This window comes from Mesoplodon mirus (genome assembly GCF_964341445.2).
Source record: "Mesoplodon mirus genome assembly, chromosome: 13".
Classification (NCBI taxonomy): Eukaryota; Metazoa; Chordata; class Mammalia; order Artiodactyla; family Ziphiidae; genus Mesoplodon; species Mesoplodon mirus.
In genome coordinates, this window is record NC_138989.1 from 51,946,150 (window position 1) to 51,965,154 (window position 19,005).

General features: G+C 36.7%; 1 protein-coding gene across 2 annotated transcripts in view; it reads left to right on the forward strand.

The window, feature by feature from the left end:
- Nucleotides 1-19,005, forward strand: part of KIAA1328 — a 394,620-nt gene that overhangs the window by 309,650 nt on the left and 65,965 nt on the right. For both annotated transcript variants that reach the window (XM_082639978.1, XM_082639979.1), the window contains one exon: nt 13,867-14,048. In XM_082639978.1, the coding sequence (XP_082496104.1) occupies nt 13,867-14,048 (182 nt within the window). The remainder of the gene's footprint in view (nt 1-13,866; nt 14,049-19,005) is intronic.

A 19,005-nucleotide genomic window follows, 5' to 3' on the forward strand; every position in this document is an offset into this window, starting at 1 on the left:
CAAATATATTTGGGGCTGTTATGTATGTTTGATGATTTGCCCCTTTAATCATGATAAAATATTTTAATCATGATGAAATGTATCTTTTTATCTCTGGTTCTACTCCTTTTCTTAACATCTACTTTATTTGACATTATATAAGCACTCTAGCCTTCCATGTGTACTGTTTGCTTGGCTTATCACCTTACATCCTCTATGTCAACCTATTTATTCTTTTACATTTAAAGTATGACTCCTTAGCATTGACATATATACACTACCAAATGTAAAATAGATAGCTAGTGGGAAGCAGCTGCATAGCACAGGGAGATCAGTTTGGTGCTTTGTGACCACCTAGAGGGGTGGGACAGGGAAGGTGGGAGGGAGACGCAAGAGGGATGGGATATGAGGATATGTGTATACATATAGCTGATTCACTTTGTTATACAACAGAAACTAATGCAGCACTGTAAAGCAATGATACTCCGATAAACATGTTAAAAAAATAAAAATAAAGTATGACTCTTGTAAACAACATATGGCTTTGGTTTTGCATTTTTCTCTAGCCTGACAATTTCCCTTCCATTTGATTTGAGTGTTTAATTCACTTTACTTAATTTATTTATTTATTTTAAAATCTTTATTGGAGTATCATTGCTTTACAATGGTGTGTTAGTTTCTGCTTTATAACAAAGTGAATCAGTTATACATATACATATGTTCCCATATCTCTTCCCTCTTGCATCTCCCACCCTCCCAACCTCCCTATCCCAACCCTCTCGGTGGTCACAGACCACTGAGCTGATCTTCCTGTGCTATGAGGCTGCTTCCCACTAGCTATCTATTTTACGTTTGGTAGTGTATATATGTCTATGCCACTCTCTCACTTTGTCACAGCTTACCCTTCCCCCTCCCCATATCCTCAAGTCCATTCTCTAGTAGCTCTGTGTCTTTATTCCTGTCTTATCCCTAGGTTCTTCATGACCTTTTTCTTTTTTCTTCTTGGATTACATATATATGTGTTAGCATACGGTATTTGTTTTTCTCTTTCTGACTTACTTCACTCTGTATGACAGACTCTAGGTCCATCCACCTCACTACAAATAACTCAATTTCGTTTCTTTTTATGGCTGAGTAATATTCCGTTGTATATATGTGCCACATCTTCTTTATCCATTCATCTGTTGATGGACACTTAGGTTGCTTCCATGTCCTGGCTATTGTAAATAGAGCTGCAATGAACATTGTGGTACATGACTCTTTTTGAATTATGGTTTTCTCAGGGTATATGCCCAGTAGTGGGATTGGGATTGCTGGGTCATATGGTAATTCTATTTTTAGTTTTTTAAGGAACCTCCATACTGTTCTTCATAGTGGCTGTATCAATTTGCATTCCCACCAACAGTGCAAGAGTGTTCCCTTTTCTCCACACCCTCTCCAGCATTTATTTTTTCTAGATTTTTTGATGATGGCCATTCTGACCAGTGTCAGATGATATCTCATTGTAGTTTTTTTTTTTTTTTTTTTTTTTTTTTTTGCAGTACGCGGGCCTGTCACCACTGTGGCCTCTCCCATTGTGGAGCAAGGCTTCGGACGCGCAGGCCCAGCGGCCATGGCCCACGGGCCCAGCCACTCCGTGGCACATGGGATCCTCCCGGACCGGGGCACAAACCCGAGTCCCCTGCATCGGCAGGCGGACCCCCAACCACTGCGCTACCAGGGAAGCCCTCATTGTAGTTTTGATTTGCAATTCTCTAATGATTAATGACATTGAGCATTCTTTCATGTGTTTGTTGGCAGTCTGTATATCTTCTTTGGAGAAATGTCTATTTAGGTCTTCTTCCCATTTTTGGATTGGGTTGTTTGTTTTTTTGTTATTGAGCTGCCTGAGTTGCTTGTAAATTTTGGAGATTAATCCTTTGTCAGTTGCTTCATTTGCAAATATTTTCTCCCATTCTGAGTGTTTTCTTTTGGTCTTGTTTATGGTTTACTTTGCTGTGCAAAAGCTTTTAAGTTTCATTAGGTTCCATTGTTTATTTTTGTTTTTATTTCCATTTCTCTAGTAGGTGGGTCAAAAAGGATCTTGCTGTGCTTTATGTCACAGAGTGTTCTGCCTATGTTTTCCTCTAAGAGTTTGATAGTTTTTGGCCTTACATTTAGGTCTTTAATCCATTTTGAGTTTATTTTTGTGTATGGTGTTAGGGAGTGTTGAAATTTCATAGTTTTACATGTAGCTGTCCAGTTTTCCCAGCACCACTTATTGAGGAGGCTGTCTTATCTCCATTGTATATTCTTGCCTCCTTTATCAAAGATAAGGTGTCCATATGTGCGTGGGTTTATCTCTCAGCTTTCTATCCTGTTCCATTGATCTATATTTCTGTTTTTGTGCCAGTGCCATACTGTCTTGATTACTGTAGCTTTGTAGTATAGTCTGATTTAATTTATTATTGATACTATTGGATTTAGGTCTAACATTTTGCTTTTCTTTTTTCCTTCCTGCTAATCATATGTATTCTTTGTTCCTGTTTCTCCTTTTCTTCTTTTATTGGGAGGGGAAAGGGAAAATAATAATTTTTTTCAATTTTTAAAAAATTCCTCTAATATTTTATTAGCTATACCTTTTTGCATTTCCTTTAGTGATTTCTGTAGGGATTATAATATGCTTTCCTAACTTATTAAAGTCTTATTATATAATACTAACATTGTGTCATTTTATGTAGACTGTAAGAACTTTTATTCTGTATAGGTATATTCTCCATTCTTTTTGATATTATTGTCATATACATTACAGCTAAGTGTATTATAAATCCCATGCTTTAAACATTCATATATCTTTTAATGACATTAAGAGAAAAATAAAAACATACAGAATTTTATATTTATTCACTATGTACTATTTCTGATGCTCTTCATTTCTTAGATTCAGGTTTCCATCTAATATCATTTTCTTTCAACCTGAAAGTGCAGGTATGCCAACAACAAATTTTCCCAGTTTTTGTTTATCTGAAAATGTTGTTTCTCCTTCCTTTTTTTTAAGGATATTTTCATGCAATGCAGAATTCTAGGATGACACTTTGGGTTTGTTTTGTTTTTTTTTTTCCTTTTAGCACTTTAAGGATATTGTACTATCTTCTAGCTTTCATTGTTCTTGTGAGAAGTTAACTGTTAAAATCATTATTTTTTATGTAATTGACATTTCATCTTGTTGTTTGCAAGGTTGTCTTTATCTTTGGTTTTCAACAGTTTGACTGTGATCTGTGGGTCAAAGTTTTTCATCGAATTTGGAAATATTCTGCCATTGTTTCTTTAACATATATTTTTTCAAATATTTTTTCTACCCCATTCTCAGTCTCTTCTCCTTCTGCAACTTCAGTTATGTTTGTTAGGCAGTTTAATATTGTCTCTCAAATCTCTGGGACATCATTTTGTGTGTGTGTGTGTGTGTGTGTGTGTGTGTGTGTTACGTGGGCCTCTCACTGTTGTGGCCTCTCCCATTGCGGAGCACAGGCTCCGGACGTGCAAGCCCAGCGGCCATGGCTCACGGGCCCAGCCGCTCCGTGGCATGCGGGATCCTCCCGGGCCGGGGCACGAACCCACATCCCCTGCATCGGCAGGCAGACTCTCAACCACTGCACCACCAGGGAAGCCCTGGGACATCATTTTTCTGCAATCTTTTTTTCCCTATGTTCTTCAAATTGGGTCATTTTTGTTGATTCTTCCATAAAATTCACTTATTCTTTAACCTCTCATCTCCATTTTCCAATTTTTATTTCAGTCACTGTAATTTCCAGCCAGAGAGTTTCTATCTCCTTCTGCTGAGACTGCCTGTCTTTTCATTCATTAAAACCATGTTCTCCTTTATGTCCATCAATATATTTATAATAGCTAGTTTAAATAAAGTCTTTATCTGCTAGGTCCAACATTTGGGGCATCTTTTGGTTGATTTTAATTGGCCGATATTTTTCTTAACTATGGGTCACATATTTTTTCTTTTTGTATCTGACAATTTATATTGTATGCTGGGTATTAAGGATGATACATTTAGAGATGCGGATTTTATTATCATTCTCTAAAGAATGTTGATTTTTGCTCTTCTCAACAATTCAATCACCTCCTATTCACCTTGAACTTGGATAGGTTTGGTTATATACTTTGTAAGGACAGATGTCTGGAAAGCCTGAGGTATTTCCCAAGCCTCTCTAAATTGGTAAGAATCAATCTCCAAACTTTTTTGTCCCTGTGCATTTTGTTATAGCTTCATTTTAGGCTTTGTTAGAGCTTTACAGTAAGGCTTTATCCAGGATATGGACTTTCTAGTGTCTCGGTGGTCATTAACAGTATCTTCCATTCTGGGCCAGAACTCCAGTTTCTCTCAGCATTGCCCAATTTTTATTATTTCTGTATTTATATTCTGCTTTCATCCTTGTAGCAGCCAATGTTTGTTAAGTCTTGCAGTGAAAAAGAAAACAAGCAATAGAGAAAATCTGTAAAGCTAAAAGTTGACTTTTTGAAAATGTAAATAAAATCAATAAGCCTTTTCAAGATGATCAACCTGTTATTGAGAGGAAAACAAATTATCAGTATCAGTAATGAAAAAGAAGATATCACCATAGATTCTAACAATATTTTTAAAGTAATTAAAGAATATTATGAATAATTTTTGTAAGCACATTTGATAACTTAAATGATATAAATTCCTTGAAATTGATGATATACCAAAATTGATACCAAAAAAATAGAGAATCTGAATAGCCCTCTGTTAAACAAATTTAATTTCTAATTAAGAAATGTCCCATAAATAAAACTACAATCACAATCCCATAAGACTTCACTCATGAATTCTACCAAACATCTAAAGAAGAAATATCAATCTTACACAAATTCTTTCAAAGACTAGAGCAGGGTTTTTCAGCCTTGGTACTCTTGACATTTTGGACCAGATAATAGTTTGGGGTGAGGTTGTGGGGTGGTGGTGGTCTGTCCTGTACATTGCAGGATGTTTAGCAACATCCCTGTCTTTTACCCATTAGCACCCCCCACAACTGTGACAATCAAAAACCCTCCAGACATTGCTAAATGTCCCCTGTGTGGCAAAATCCTCTTCTTCTACCACACTTGAGAACCACTGGACTAGAGGAAGAAAGAACTTTTCCCAACTCCTTTTATGATACCTAAACCAGGTAACAGCGTGAGAAGAAAAGAAATGACAGACTAATCTTCCTCATGAACATAAATGCAAAACAAAAAAGTTCCTTAACAAAATATTAGCAAATTAAGTCCGGAATATATAAATATATATATAATCCAGCTTGACTAAATAGAGTTTATCCCAGGAATGCAGAGTTGGCTTAACATTTGAATATCAATCAATGTGATTTGCCATATTAACATAGTAAGGAAGAAAAACACCATTTCAAACAGATGCAAAAAACTCTTCCAATGCTCATTTTTTTAAAATGACTTCTTATCAAACTAGAAATCAGATAGAGCATATAGATAAAGATACATCTCTTTAATGACGAACACTTAGGAACAAGGTAAGGATGTTCACTCTTACCACTTCTATTCAGCATTGTACTAGAAGTCCTAGCTGATGTGATTGGGCATGAAAAATATTAGAAATAAATAAGTAAAACTGTCTTTATTGTTAAATAATATGACTGTCAACATAGAAAAATCCTAAGGAACCTACCCCCAAACTGCTAGAATTATTAAGTGAATTTAACACAACCACAGAGTTCAAGTTCAATATATAAAAATCAATTTTATTTTCATATGATAGCTATATATTAGCTATTGATCAATGGAACATAATAGAGTCCAGAAATAGACCCACACAGTCATATGTTTGACTGCTTTTTGACAAAGCTATGAAGCATTCTGTGGAAAAAGGAAAGTCTTTTAAATAAATAATGCTGGATATACTGGATATAGATATGAAAAAAATTAACCTTGACCCCAGCCTCACATCATACCCCAAATTTATTTGATCATGGGGCTGGAGCTTGATCCACAGAGGAGGGCAGCTTGACACTGAATGTCAGAGCTTGTGCAGGGTGGGGAGTGCTTTCATCCTGGTGATTGTATTGGTGTAGGGTGTTGGAGCTTGAACAAAATGAGGATGGTATCCATGTGGAAGTCAGCCATGCATGGGGTCTTGAGAGCCTGAGATATGAGGAGGGCTTTCTCACAGCAGAGGTAGCCCACTCAGAGCTTAGTGGGGAGAATGCCTATACAGAGGTGTGCTGGCAGAAACACCCGGAACAATGTGATGGTGACTGACAGGGGAGGGAGGGGAAAGGATCATGGCAGTGGTGATGGAATATGGTTTTCATACAAAATGACTAAGTAAGTAATTGTATTAAGGAAAATGGTAGCCAAGTTTTTTCACTGTTACAGAATGGAGTTATATATATGGAAAGGTAGAAAACTAAAATGAACCCTGTTGGTTTGGAATTGAAGATATTAGTGTAAACTCATGATTTTCAATACATTTACCTAGATATATAAATAAACATATGTGTATATACGTACATACATGCATATAGTCTCTTGCTCTATGAGAACTTAGGAACAGTGATAATCCAATTCCGTTAGCTCTTTTTTTTTTTTTTTAAACTAAAATATACTAGATCTCCTTGAAGAAATGGCTGATTCCATGACTGAGCCAGAAGCTGGATGATATAGCAATTGTTTAGACATGGCATGACTAGCACCCAAATTTGGCAACTGGAAAAAGGAAGGAAAGATTTAACACATGTTTCCCCATCCTGGATTTTATAGTCTTCTAAATCGAGGATGTGTTCCCCTTCACTTTTTGTTAAGTGACTCATGCCAAAATTTGAGTAATCTGTATTGATTTTTCTCTCTTGTACTTTCATTCTCTTAAAAGTCTACCTTTCCTTCCCTAACACCCCTTTCCTTCCTACTGCCCCCAGGATTTCCTAAAGGTGCCTTACCAAACACCTATTTCATAGAAAATAAACTTCATCCTCAACCTTTTCACACACAAAAAATATTTTCATTCTTGGCCATAAGTTAGTGATTTTCAGCACTGACTGGACATTGGGATTACCTGTGGAGCTTTAAAGAAAAAGGACAAGAGAGGGTGAGAGAGGGAGGCACATAATGCAGCTCACTCCATATGGATTCATTCTATTTCTAAGAATGGGTAGGACAGCCCATCGCTCTTTTAAAATTTTTCCCACATAATTTTAATGTATAGCAGGCTGTGAATCACTGCCTAAATTTGGCACCTTTTCTGAGAATGCTACTATCCAGGCCATTCTTTCTGTCACATTTGGCAAACAACAGAGACAGTAGTGCCAGCATTTCCTGTTCTCCTCATTCCAACATCTCAAACTTTTAACTAGTTTACTCTCTAGTGAACCTCCTTGTTTATGTGAATCTCAGGATATCTGGTCTTACAGTCCATCCTTCCTTTTCTTTGTTTTCCATTGTGATCTCACTAGGAATTTGACATCCACTCAGTCACTTCCTCCCCCACGTCTCCTAACCCCATTCTGTGAGATTCCAGTATTCACGTTGTTGATCTCTCCGTTGCCATAGCTAGAGATTTGTCTTCCGTGGTTCACTCGTTTTCTTTAGCCGTATTGTCCCTGGCCACGTCTGGAGCTTGCTTTCCCCTGCTGTGGTTCCATCATAGAAATCGCTGACTGGTACCCCCTTTATAGTTCACCTCTTTCGCTTGGGTCTGTTCATGTTCTCATTTCTCATATAGACTATACCAAGTGTTTTGTTTGTTTTTCTTGTTTTGTTTTATCTTTGTTTTACCTTAAAGAGACATCTAAATCCTTCATTTCTCCCCCCCTTTTTTTTTTGCCAGTCTTTCAGGCCCCTCTTTGTCTCACTTTCTTCCCCATGTACATTCTGGACCAAATGGTTGACCTAAACTATTCCCTTATTAGCATACAAATTTCCCTTGACCTCTACTCTGCTGCACCCTACACAAAAAATCCTAACCCTGGATCAAGCTCTCAGGCTGCTTTCTCTGCTTTTACATCTGTGCACCTGAGCCCAGATACAAATTTATGATTTCTAATTCTGTTAGAGCCCTAAATGTTGCAGGACAGTCTTGTTTTTGTTCTTGGTCATTTTTACCTTGAATTCCCTAAATACCTTCTCTAAATCATCACTTATCTCAATACCCATTTCTTTCACCTACAGGAATGAGTTTACCTCCTACTTCACCAATGAAATTGAAAGTAAAGCACATGCTTTCTCAAGTCAGTCAGCCAACAAGCAAAAAGCTGCAGGGTTATTGATCCAGTTGCTCTCTTGAAATATCTTTCCAGATGTTTCATAGGCACCTCAAGCTACATTTAATCCCCCCCTCCGCCACCTTCTCTATATTGCTTATCCACCCAAATTCTGTCACTCATTCTCAACTCACTCCTCTCCCTCACTTTTCACATTCAAACACGTATCAAATTCTGCCAATTTTAAATCCTAAGTGTATTTAAAAAGTTGTCTCCTTCCCATTTCTACCACTGCATCTCTATTTAGACCCTCATCATCTCTCATCACAGCTATTTCAGCAGCCTTCCCACTCATGCAATCCATTCTGTAAATTGTGCCAGGGCAATTCTTCATAAATTCAAGTTGTATCATGTCATTTTTCTCCTTAGAGCCCTTCAATGACTTTGATTTGCCGACAAAATAAAGTTCAAGCCCCTTGACATGGAAAACCAAACCTTTCATGTTCTGACCCAGCCCATCTGTCTTGCTTCACCTTACACTTCTCCCCACCCAAAACCCCAAACTCAATGCTATAACAGTTAACAGTATACCAAATGATTTAACTTGCCCAAAATATATGCTGAAGTTTTACTAGTTAGTATAGTTGCTAATACTATTCTCTTCTGCCTTCCATCCTAGTGTCCTTCCTTATCCCCTGCTTATCCACCAAGACTTAGTTTGAAAGCTTCAGGAAGTTCCCTTCAGTTATTCAAATAGACTAAGATGCCCTGCCTTTGTGCTCCCTTAAACACCACACATATTCCTGAATCATAACTTGTATCATATCATATTAAAAAAGATCTGTTTCCATGTCTGTCTTCGCCATTAAAATCACTTGGAGAGCAGGAACCAGGTCTTGCTCTTTTGTATACCTAGCACCTAGCTCATAACAAGTCCTCAGTAAATATTTCTTTTCCCTATTTGCCTGCCCCAGCCCCTTCATACATATGAGTATGTCCTCAATAAATATCTAATGAATATATAAATGAATGATTGATTTGGCAATTTATTGAACAGGAATAAGGAAAGCAGAATTTGAGACAGCTGAAGTTTTTCATCTGAGTAACAGTGAGGATGGTGATACATTAAATGAGAATGGAAACAGATAAAGGAACAGGTTTCAAGATAAAGATTATTCATTGCTTTAGCGTGAGTTGGTTTTGGGAGGTAGGACAAGGCATCTCTTCACAGCTTTTCAACAGGTACTTGAAGAGGTCAGCAGTTTTGGAGAACATTGTGGGCTAGATGAATCTATTTATAAATCATAATTGAAGATACAGTGGTGTGACAGGGATCACTAAGAAAGTGCTAAGGGAGGAAGAGAAGAAGGACATGGGCAGAATCATCAGGAATGTCTGCATTTAGGGGGAGGGAAGTACAAGGGCTCCCAATAAAAGAATATGAGCAGCAGCCTCCTAAAACTAGAAAACCAATCAAGATATGTGTCATGAACTCCAAGGGAAATAAGTTTTAAGGAAGGAGTCAGTTGCTGTGAAGTAGTCTTATAACAAGCAAGATGGTTGAAAGAGAAAATGCCACTAGACTTGTTCTTTAAAAAATAGTTTTAGTAGGCATATCTGTTAAAATTATTGTTTTCTAGAAGTTTGGCAAAGAAGGGAAGGAGAGAAGATGGTAACATAAAGGAGATGGTGACATTTTTTGTTTTATAATTATGAAAGTACATGCCTATTGGAAGAAATTTAAACATTCAGAAGTATATAAATTAAATTATAAAAATCTTTCCCTCAGTAACTCTGTTCTACTTTTCTGATTTGTTATTTATCTATCCAGATCTTAAAAAATATATTTTGTATATTTTTGTTTTTATAAAAATGAGATCATATTATATATTCTATTATTGCAAATTGCCCTTTTTTTACTTAATAGTATGTCATGATGTTTATTCACAGTATAGTATAGAGAACTACCTCATTCTTTTTTTCTCTGTTTTCATTTATTTTATTTATTTATTTTATAAATGATGATAATAGGATTTTATTTATTTATTTATTTTGGCTGCATTGGGTCTTCGTTGCTCCGCACCAGCTTTCTCTAGTTGCGGCAAGCGGGGGCTCCTCTTCATTGCGGTGCATGGGCTTTTCATTGCGGTGGCTTCTCTTGTTGCAGAGCACAGGCTCTAGGCACCCGGGCTTCAGTAGTTGTGGCATGCGGGCTCAGTAGTTGTGGCTCATGGGCTCTAGAGTGCAGGCTCAGTAGTTGTGGAGCATGGGCTTAGTTGCTCCATGGCATGTGGGATCTTCCCTGACCAGGGTTCGAACCCATGTCCCCTGCATTGGCAGGTGGATTCTTAACCACTATACCACCAGGGAAGTCCCTATTTATTTTTTTAAATTAAGGTATAGTTTATTTACAATATTGTATTAGTTTCAGGTGTATGAGACAGTGATTCAGAATTTTTATAGATTTTGTTCCATTTATAGTTATGATAAAACAGACTATATTCCCTGTGCTGTACAATATATACTTGTAGCTTATTTATTTTATACATAGTAGTTTGTACCTCTTAATCCCGTACCCCTATCCTGCCGCTCTCCTCTTCCCTCTCCCCACTGGTAACCACTAGTTGTTCTCTCTATCTGTGAATCTGTTTCTATTTTGTTATAGTCATTCATTTGTTTTATTTTTTAGGTTCCACATATAAGTGATGGCATATAGTATTTGTCTTTCCCTGTCTGACTTATTTCACTAAGCATAATACCCTCCAGATACATCCATGTTGTTGTAAATGGCAAAATTTCATTTTTTTTATGACTGAGTAGTGTTCCATTGGATATATATACCACATCTTCTTTATCCATTCATCTGTTAATGGCCACTTAGGTTGCTTCTATAGCTTGGCTACTGTAAATAATGCTGCTATGACCAATGGGGTGCATGCATCTTTTCAAATTAGTGTTTTCATTTTCTTCAGATATATACCCAAGAGTGAAAGTGCTAGATCATATGTTGGTTCTATTTTTAGCTTTTTGAGGAGTCTCTGTATTGTTTTTCATAGAGGCTGCACCAATTTACATTCCCACCAACAGTATATAAGGGTTCCCTTTTCTTCACATCCTTGCCAACATTTGTTGTTTGTTGTCTTTTTGGTGATAGCCATTCTGACAGGTATGAGGTGATATCTCATCATAGTTTTGACTTGCATTCCTCTGATGATTAGCAATGTCTTTTCATGTGCCTGTTGACCATCTGTATATCTTCTTTGGAAGAATGTCTATTCAGATCTTCTGCCCATTTTTTTAAATTGGGTTGTTTGGGTTTTTTTATGTTAAGTTGTATGAGCTGTTTATATATTTTGACTGTTAACCCCTTATCAGTCATGTCATTTGCAAATATTTTCTCCCATTCAGTGGGTTGTCTTTTCATTTATTCAGTGGTTTCTTTTGCTGTGCAAAAGCTTTTAAGTTTAACTAGGTCCCATTCATTTATTCTTGCTTTTATTTCCTTTGCCTTAAGAAACAAATCCAAAACAAATATTGCTATGATTTATGTCAAAGAGTGTTCTGCCTATGTTTTCTTCTAGGAGTTTTATGGCTTCCAGTCTTACATTTAGGTCTTTAATCCATTTTAAATTTATTTTTGTATGTAGTGTGAGAAAATTTTCTAATTCCACTGTTGTTTATGTAATTCTATAGGGTAACTTCTTAAAAGTGAAATTGTAGGAGGTTAGGTGCACTTTTATTTTGTACTGACAAATCACTCACAGAAGGGTTATCCCAATTTGCAGTTTCCCTAGTACTATACTAAAATCCTCCTGTCCCCACACTCTCATTGACACTGAGTATTATTATACTTTTCCACTTAAGGGATAGTTTTGGGATTTAGATTTAGGTTTTGATTTTCAATGGAAAGTCTGGTCTTATTTGTAATCCTAGGAAAGAATTCATTTGAGAGGAGGAGTTTGTAAGTTATAAGAAAAGGAGATGATTGGCAGGCTATAGTCACAGAGGGAAGGGGCCAAAATGGTATCAAGAGTATGAGTAAAAGGTGTGATTTTCTTCTGAGATGTTAATAGAAGAACAGTAGATGGGTAAATTTGGAAATTAATGCAAATGAAAGAAGAAATTTTTTATATGGTCATCTTTATTTCAGAGAAATCAGAACCCAGGTTCCCAGGATGGGATTTGGAATAAAGGTACAGACAAGCTTCTGTGTAAGATGGAAGGAACTATTCAGTATTGGGAGTGATCAACATTGGCTAGTATTGGGAGCTTGGCTGATCTGACAATGTATGATTTTGGGAAACCCAGTAGTCTTGGTCACATTAACTTTTCTGTAAGAACAAGTAGAGATGTAGTTGTTGGATTTGCCAGGGTTTGGGACTTCTGGGTTGAGGTAAACTTATCTTTCATTAACAGTAATACAGTTTTACTCTCCGTATTTTCCTGTCCCATGAGTAGAAGTTACATTAGCTAAGATATGCATCCACTGGTAGGTCCACAAGGGAAAGTGATCCTTGGGTTCTGGTAAAAAAATTTTTAAGTGTATAAATTTAATACACTGCTTTATGCCCCTGTAAAGCCATACTGCTAATAGTTTGTTTCTTTTCACCACTCTGAACATAAAACAATTTAATGTATTGGTTTTTATTAATAAATTATGATGTGAGCAAACATTACTAAAAATTCTGATCCACACAAAAGAAGCCCAGTGACTTTGATGGGTTTATGTGATTTGAATCCTGGTCAAGGGCCACCTAGCATTCATAATGGATCCAGTAAATCTCCATCAACTTATTCTTGTCTAGAGATTGCCTCTGCTGCTGGGGAGTTTAAATATCCTAGTTTTTAGAATGTTACTTTTTGAATAAATTATTTTTCTTCATTTTAATTTTCACCTTGTTTATGGTCATGGGGAAGACAAAACTAAAGTATCATGAGTCTATGGTGAACTTAAGTTAGAAGGGAAGGGGCTGGTAGAATAGTAAGGGATACACATCATCATAACATTTCTCTCTAAAAAATAAAATGTTATAAGAGGAATTGTGCTAATGGTGGGAACATAGTTCATTGGAGAGAAAAACATATGCACGTGTGTTTATTTTCATTAAAATTTCTTTTATGCCATATTTGCCTTGTTGACTTTATAATGAAATTATGTGAGGACAGAGACCAATTCTCCCACAAGCACTATAGTACTATTCCTCACATACCCTGAGTACATAATAAATACTATAACAATTGAAAATGAGAAACACAAATATATTTTGAAGCAAATTGGTGATATTTTCATCCCTTATGTTCATTTTTAGTACTCGGAAACATTTTAGTTATGCAAGTCTTGTTTTAGCATACTTTTTATTTTTACAGCTATTCTGGTTCTTAGTCATATTCTATGGCTTTATTAGCAGTTTTAGGGTCTGAGTCTCATTTCCCCAACCCCAAATATAAACTTTTTGAGGATAAAAACCATTTCTTCTCCAAAATTGTTTTGGCAGAACACAAAATAGACCTTCAGTAAATTATTTAAATTATACATCAATAAAAGATAAGAAAAAGAAAGTTTCTATGCCATGAATTGCATTTCAACTCATACTGAATATATATGCCTTTGTGTGATCTATACCCCCTGCTGTGCTCTCTACAGCTCATAAATGTTTATTCTTTTCAGGCTATTGAAGTCAAAATGTGATGGCTGGACGCTTGGAACATCATCATCCAGCAAAAAATACCAAGACTCCACTAACAATGGAGAGAATAGAAGGGAGAAGAAGACAGTTGGGTTTCAGTCACATATGGAAGATGATGCCCTGTGGACAGGTCAAAGGAAAGATGCATATCAACCCCAAAGAGGTAAGCTCAGCATCTGTAGTAGCAAAACGGGAAGCTCTTGGGGGCAGGTGGTTGCAGATGGCTGCTAGCCATGAGCTCCAGATGATTTCCTATAACCCTGAACAAGAGTTAAATGTGTTACAAACTGACATGGGCCTGTAAGGCCAAAGGTAGCACGTCACCTAGATCAGTGAATTGCATCAACATTTCTCTTAGAACACTCATATGAGAAACTGTCTAATGTGTCCCTCTTTTTGCAAACAGCAAACTGCAAGAATTATTAAGCAGTGAATGTGGTCATAGACATAAAATAATGCTTAAAGCAAATAAAGAGGACAAGAAATTGAACATAGATCTTTGCTGGTAAAGTAAACTCTAATAACTACAGTTAATCCTCATTTAACTGGAAATACAAGGAGGGTGGAGGAGAGGTCATTGCGTCTAAAACAGAACCTCATACGTCTTAAGCCTATATTGCCTAGCAGTCTTTGAAGTGCCAATAACCCTTCCTATTTTATATATCGTAGATATTTTAAAAGAAATCAATTATAAATAACTATATGAAAGGTTGAGTGAGGCAGTCAAATTTAATTGCATTTCTCAGTTGTTTCTTGAGTGAGTTTTGGCTTAAATCTCTCCTGGAATCATTAAAGGAGGGACTCTGGGACAGAATGGAACAAGTCTGAGCTTCATCAGTCAGAAATCATGTATAGAAAACAAAGGGCACAAAAGGTCTCAGAGCCCCCTTCCCCTCACGCCTCTTTCCCAGACATCTTTTGTTCCTGCTCACAACCACTAACCCTGATTTCCCCCTTGTTTACCTCTTTTTTTACTGGGCTAGCTAACACTGCCCACTGCTAGTGTTAATCAACCAACTTTTCATAATCTCTCTAACCACTCTCACATTTATTTATTTGAGAATTGAGCAGTGCCTTATGAGATCTTACAGGTATACTACTCTCTGCCTTTCCTCATCAGCTGCCAACTTTGTCATGTTTTTTGGTTTTAATTATGATTAATCTAGAAATCACTTAGTCCTCTCCCAGATAACTGAGAGATGATAGTTAATCCAAGCTTCAGAAGGGAGACTATCCACAATTTGAAACAAAAGCAAAGGTACGTTTTGTTTGACATAGGGCAAAAGTTCTGCAGACCTCTGTTGTTTTAGGACAACTTAGGACAACTTTTGGCTTTGTAGACTTTGCTACCAGAAACAAAAATGAAATTGAGTAGACTTAGTATCTGAGATGGAATCTTCTCTACTTTCTCTATTAGTAGTCCTTCGGAGATGGGAAACTCTTACTTTTGGCTCCCTCTATTCTTAGTCATTGCACTTTGGAGAGTGGAAAACCAGTCAGAATTGGTGTGGTAGTTACACTGCAAGACTCAACATAGTCTTCTATTAACTTGACAATAAATTTGTGTTGTGTGTCAGCACTAAAATAAAATAGCAAAATGAGAAAAATACAGTGTGATAGCAAAGGGACAATTAACTTGTGTTATTGGTTGAGACCACAGCAACATTAGAAAGCTGCAGTTGAAAAGGCACTTTGAGAAAGGTATCATCAGGCCAGCCCTGGCCATGGTGGAGGTTAATCTCTCCCAGGCCCAGCTACAGAAGCCGGAAGTCTAGAAAGGGCTTTTGTCCAAAAAAAAAAATCAATTTCTAATTTGAAACAAAATCATTTTTGACTAACAGGGGTTCAGAACCCATTACTTTTTGCTGTGTAGTCTGCTGACATTTCAGCACTTTCTGTTGTGCACAATGAATCCTAATAGTCATTTTATAATGTTACTATACCAATCAATTTAACCAAGAGAAAGCTGTTATAATTCTGCAGTTTTCAAGAACAGTTTTCACTCATGGTTTTTTTTTTTTCATTCTTTTTTTTTTTTTCTCCTTCTCTTTTTTTTGGGGGTGGGGAGGGTTGTAGCATTATAGTGAGAAAATTTTTCATCTTTTTAAAAGAGTTTTGTTTCAAGGTATTCACAGCAACTATTAACTTTTTCTTCTACTCATAAGAAATGCTGTCTTGTATTTTTCTCTTCTTTTATTCTAATATGGAGCCATTAGCAAAATTATGGTATACCTGATGATTGAGGAGCTAAAACTGCCCCTTTGAGCCATTCTGCCTGTTGCAGAGCTGGTGGTATACACAGATCACAGTACAGGGAAAAGTTATTGCATTGGCATTTTTTGTGGGAGACCAACTTTCCAAGGTGTTCTGTAGTGGGATTGGACCCCCTGTTTAGCATGAGGCAATGACCTGACACCAATTACCTAAGTTACACTGCTTGGTTTAGCATCTCCTTAATTGCTTTCCTCTCTTTAGCGTGTCTAAGTTTTTAAATATATTACTCTTCTGTTTTATATCCTTTGTTACTTTTGTTGTCCTTTAATCATTAAGTACTACATAGGACATTTACTGCAGGACCATTAATCTTTATTATCAGTCTCTTTCTCCTTTACCTCTCCTATCCTCCTCACCATTCTGTCAACTTTATTAATACTAAACATGTAAAAAAAAAAAAAAGACCTGATTCTTGTCTCAAGAAATAACCTTGTGATTGCAAAAATATAAGTACAGTACAGTATTGTCAGAATTATGCTTAAAATATAAATTGTTTTCCAGTCATAGATGCTTGGAATGTTCTGTCTTAGTTGCTTTTATTGAGTTCTGTGGAACAAAGAGACATTACTTAGGAAAATCCAAACTTGAGTAAAGAACTTTTAAGCCAAAGGCATAAATCTAAAAATACCCAATCTTCATTCTTCTTTTTTCCTCCCTACACAGCAGTATTTTTATTCTCTCCTAGCTTGCCTAGAACTTCCCCTTCCTGCACAATCACTGACTCTCTTTTATAAGAGCCCTCGAATCTGGGAGAATATTCTTTCCTGTTTTGCTGATGGGGTGGCAGAGGTTGTGAGGCCACTGAGCATGCATGTTCCAGAATTAATTAGGAAAATACTAACCCAATACTAAAAGCCCAATACTACATTTAGAGCTACCTCCTGTTTATTTCTCTGACATCGATCTCTGACTCCCTTTAACACTTTGAGAGGGTATAAGAGAGGCTGAACCTAGAGTAAGTTGGATTTACCTGATGGTATTGACCATGCCCTTCATTTTGTCTTTTGGGTTTTTTTAGGTTATATAATATACAGCAGCTGTCACTGGTTGAGACTCCCTGAGAGACTCCCAAACACATTTTTCTTTTACTGGAAATGAAGGAATAATCTGAAGTGAGAGATAATCTCTGAAGCTCCTAGTTGTTCCTCTAAGTGAGCCTGTGCTTGCAATGATGTGAGCATTCTTTGCAGCCCATGTTGGATTAATATTGCAGTCCTGATTAAAGAAATAAGCAAGTAGGAGTATCTAAAGTACAGAAACCATTTCCATCTTGCCTCTAAGGAACATTTATTTATGTTTCTTTTATTATTAGCATTATCATTATTATTATATGTTTAATCATTAGAAAGGATACCACAATATATTACTTCTGGTTCCCAGTAGTCTGAGCTAAAAGATTTGTTAAAAATTGGTACCTTTATCATTAGAACACAGAAGACAAGCATAGTACAGAGCTATGAATAAACCTAAACATGTAGATTAAATCGTCCTGCCCTGCCCACTCAAAAAAAAAAAAATTCAAACGCAAGAGACTAACATTCAGAGTTGAAGTTGCTATATATCGAATAGTAACTTGAACCGGCTCTACATTTCCTATCCTCTGCAATAGAAGAATCTCAAAATACTATATAATTTACTTGCTTATTATGTATGTTTTGTGTCTTCTCCCATGAGAATATAAGCACTCCTTATGTTCACTGTTGTTTCCCCATTTCCTTGAATGTTGCTTAACATGTGGTAGGTGCTCATAATATATTTGTTTAATGCATTAATATATTACAGTTGACCCTTGAACAACTCAGGGTTGAACTGCCGAGTCCACTGACATGCGGAGTTTTTTCAGTAGTAAATACTGCAGTTCTAAACAGTCCATGATTGATTGAATCCACGGAAGTGGAGGAACCGCCTATACGGAGGGCCAACTCTAAGTTACACTCGCATTAACCCTCACGTTGTTCAAGGGTTGACTCTATACATATTAATTTTTCTTTTTGTGTCCTTGCCCCATTTTCCCACAACAAGGATCTAATCAATTAGACCTTTTGACCTCAGTCCCTGCAGTGATTTAGTGCCTTAAGAAGTGTATGTGCTGGTCCCTTCAAAGTCCTAATGGTGATTGATTGGTAATGTCAAAGAAAGTCAGTAGAGTGGGGTCTTAAAAACAGCACTGCTTGAGAGCCAAGAAAACTGTGGGGGTTTTTTCATTTTCTTTTATTCTAATTGAGGTTTAATTTATATACAATAAAATTGCACAGGACTTAATAGTACAGTTTGATAAGCCTTGACAATTGGATATACCTACATAATTAAGAAATAGTACATTTCCATTATTCATGAAAACTTCCTCACGTTCCTTTCCAGTCATTCCCCATGAGGCCTCTCTCCTTGGTTTGCAGATGGCTGCCTTCTCAGTATGTCCTCACATGCCCTTTTTGCTATGAATGTGCATTCTTGGTGTGTCTCCCTTTTCTTATAAGGACAAAGAGTCATGTTGGATTAGGGGCCACCCATATGACTTAATTTGACCTTAATTACCTCTTTAAAGGCCCTGTCTCCAAATACAGTCCCATTCTGAGCTGTACTGGGGGTTAGGACTTCTGCATATGAATTGCGGGGGGTGAAGGGGGACACCACAATTCAGTCCATAACAGTTACTCTCTTTCCAATCTTTTTATGCCTTTTATTTCTTCTTATTATTTCACTGTACTCTCTAGGACTTCTATTACAATGCAGAATAAAATGGTAAAAGTGGACTTCATGCCTTGTTCCCATTGTCATAGGGAAGGCAGACAGTCTTTCACCATTACATATGATTTTAGCTGTAGGCTTTTTGTAAATGCCTTTTA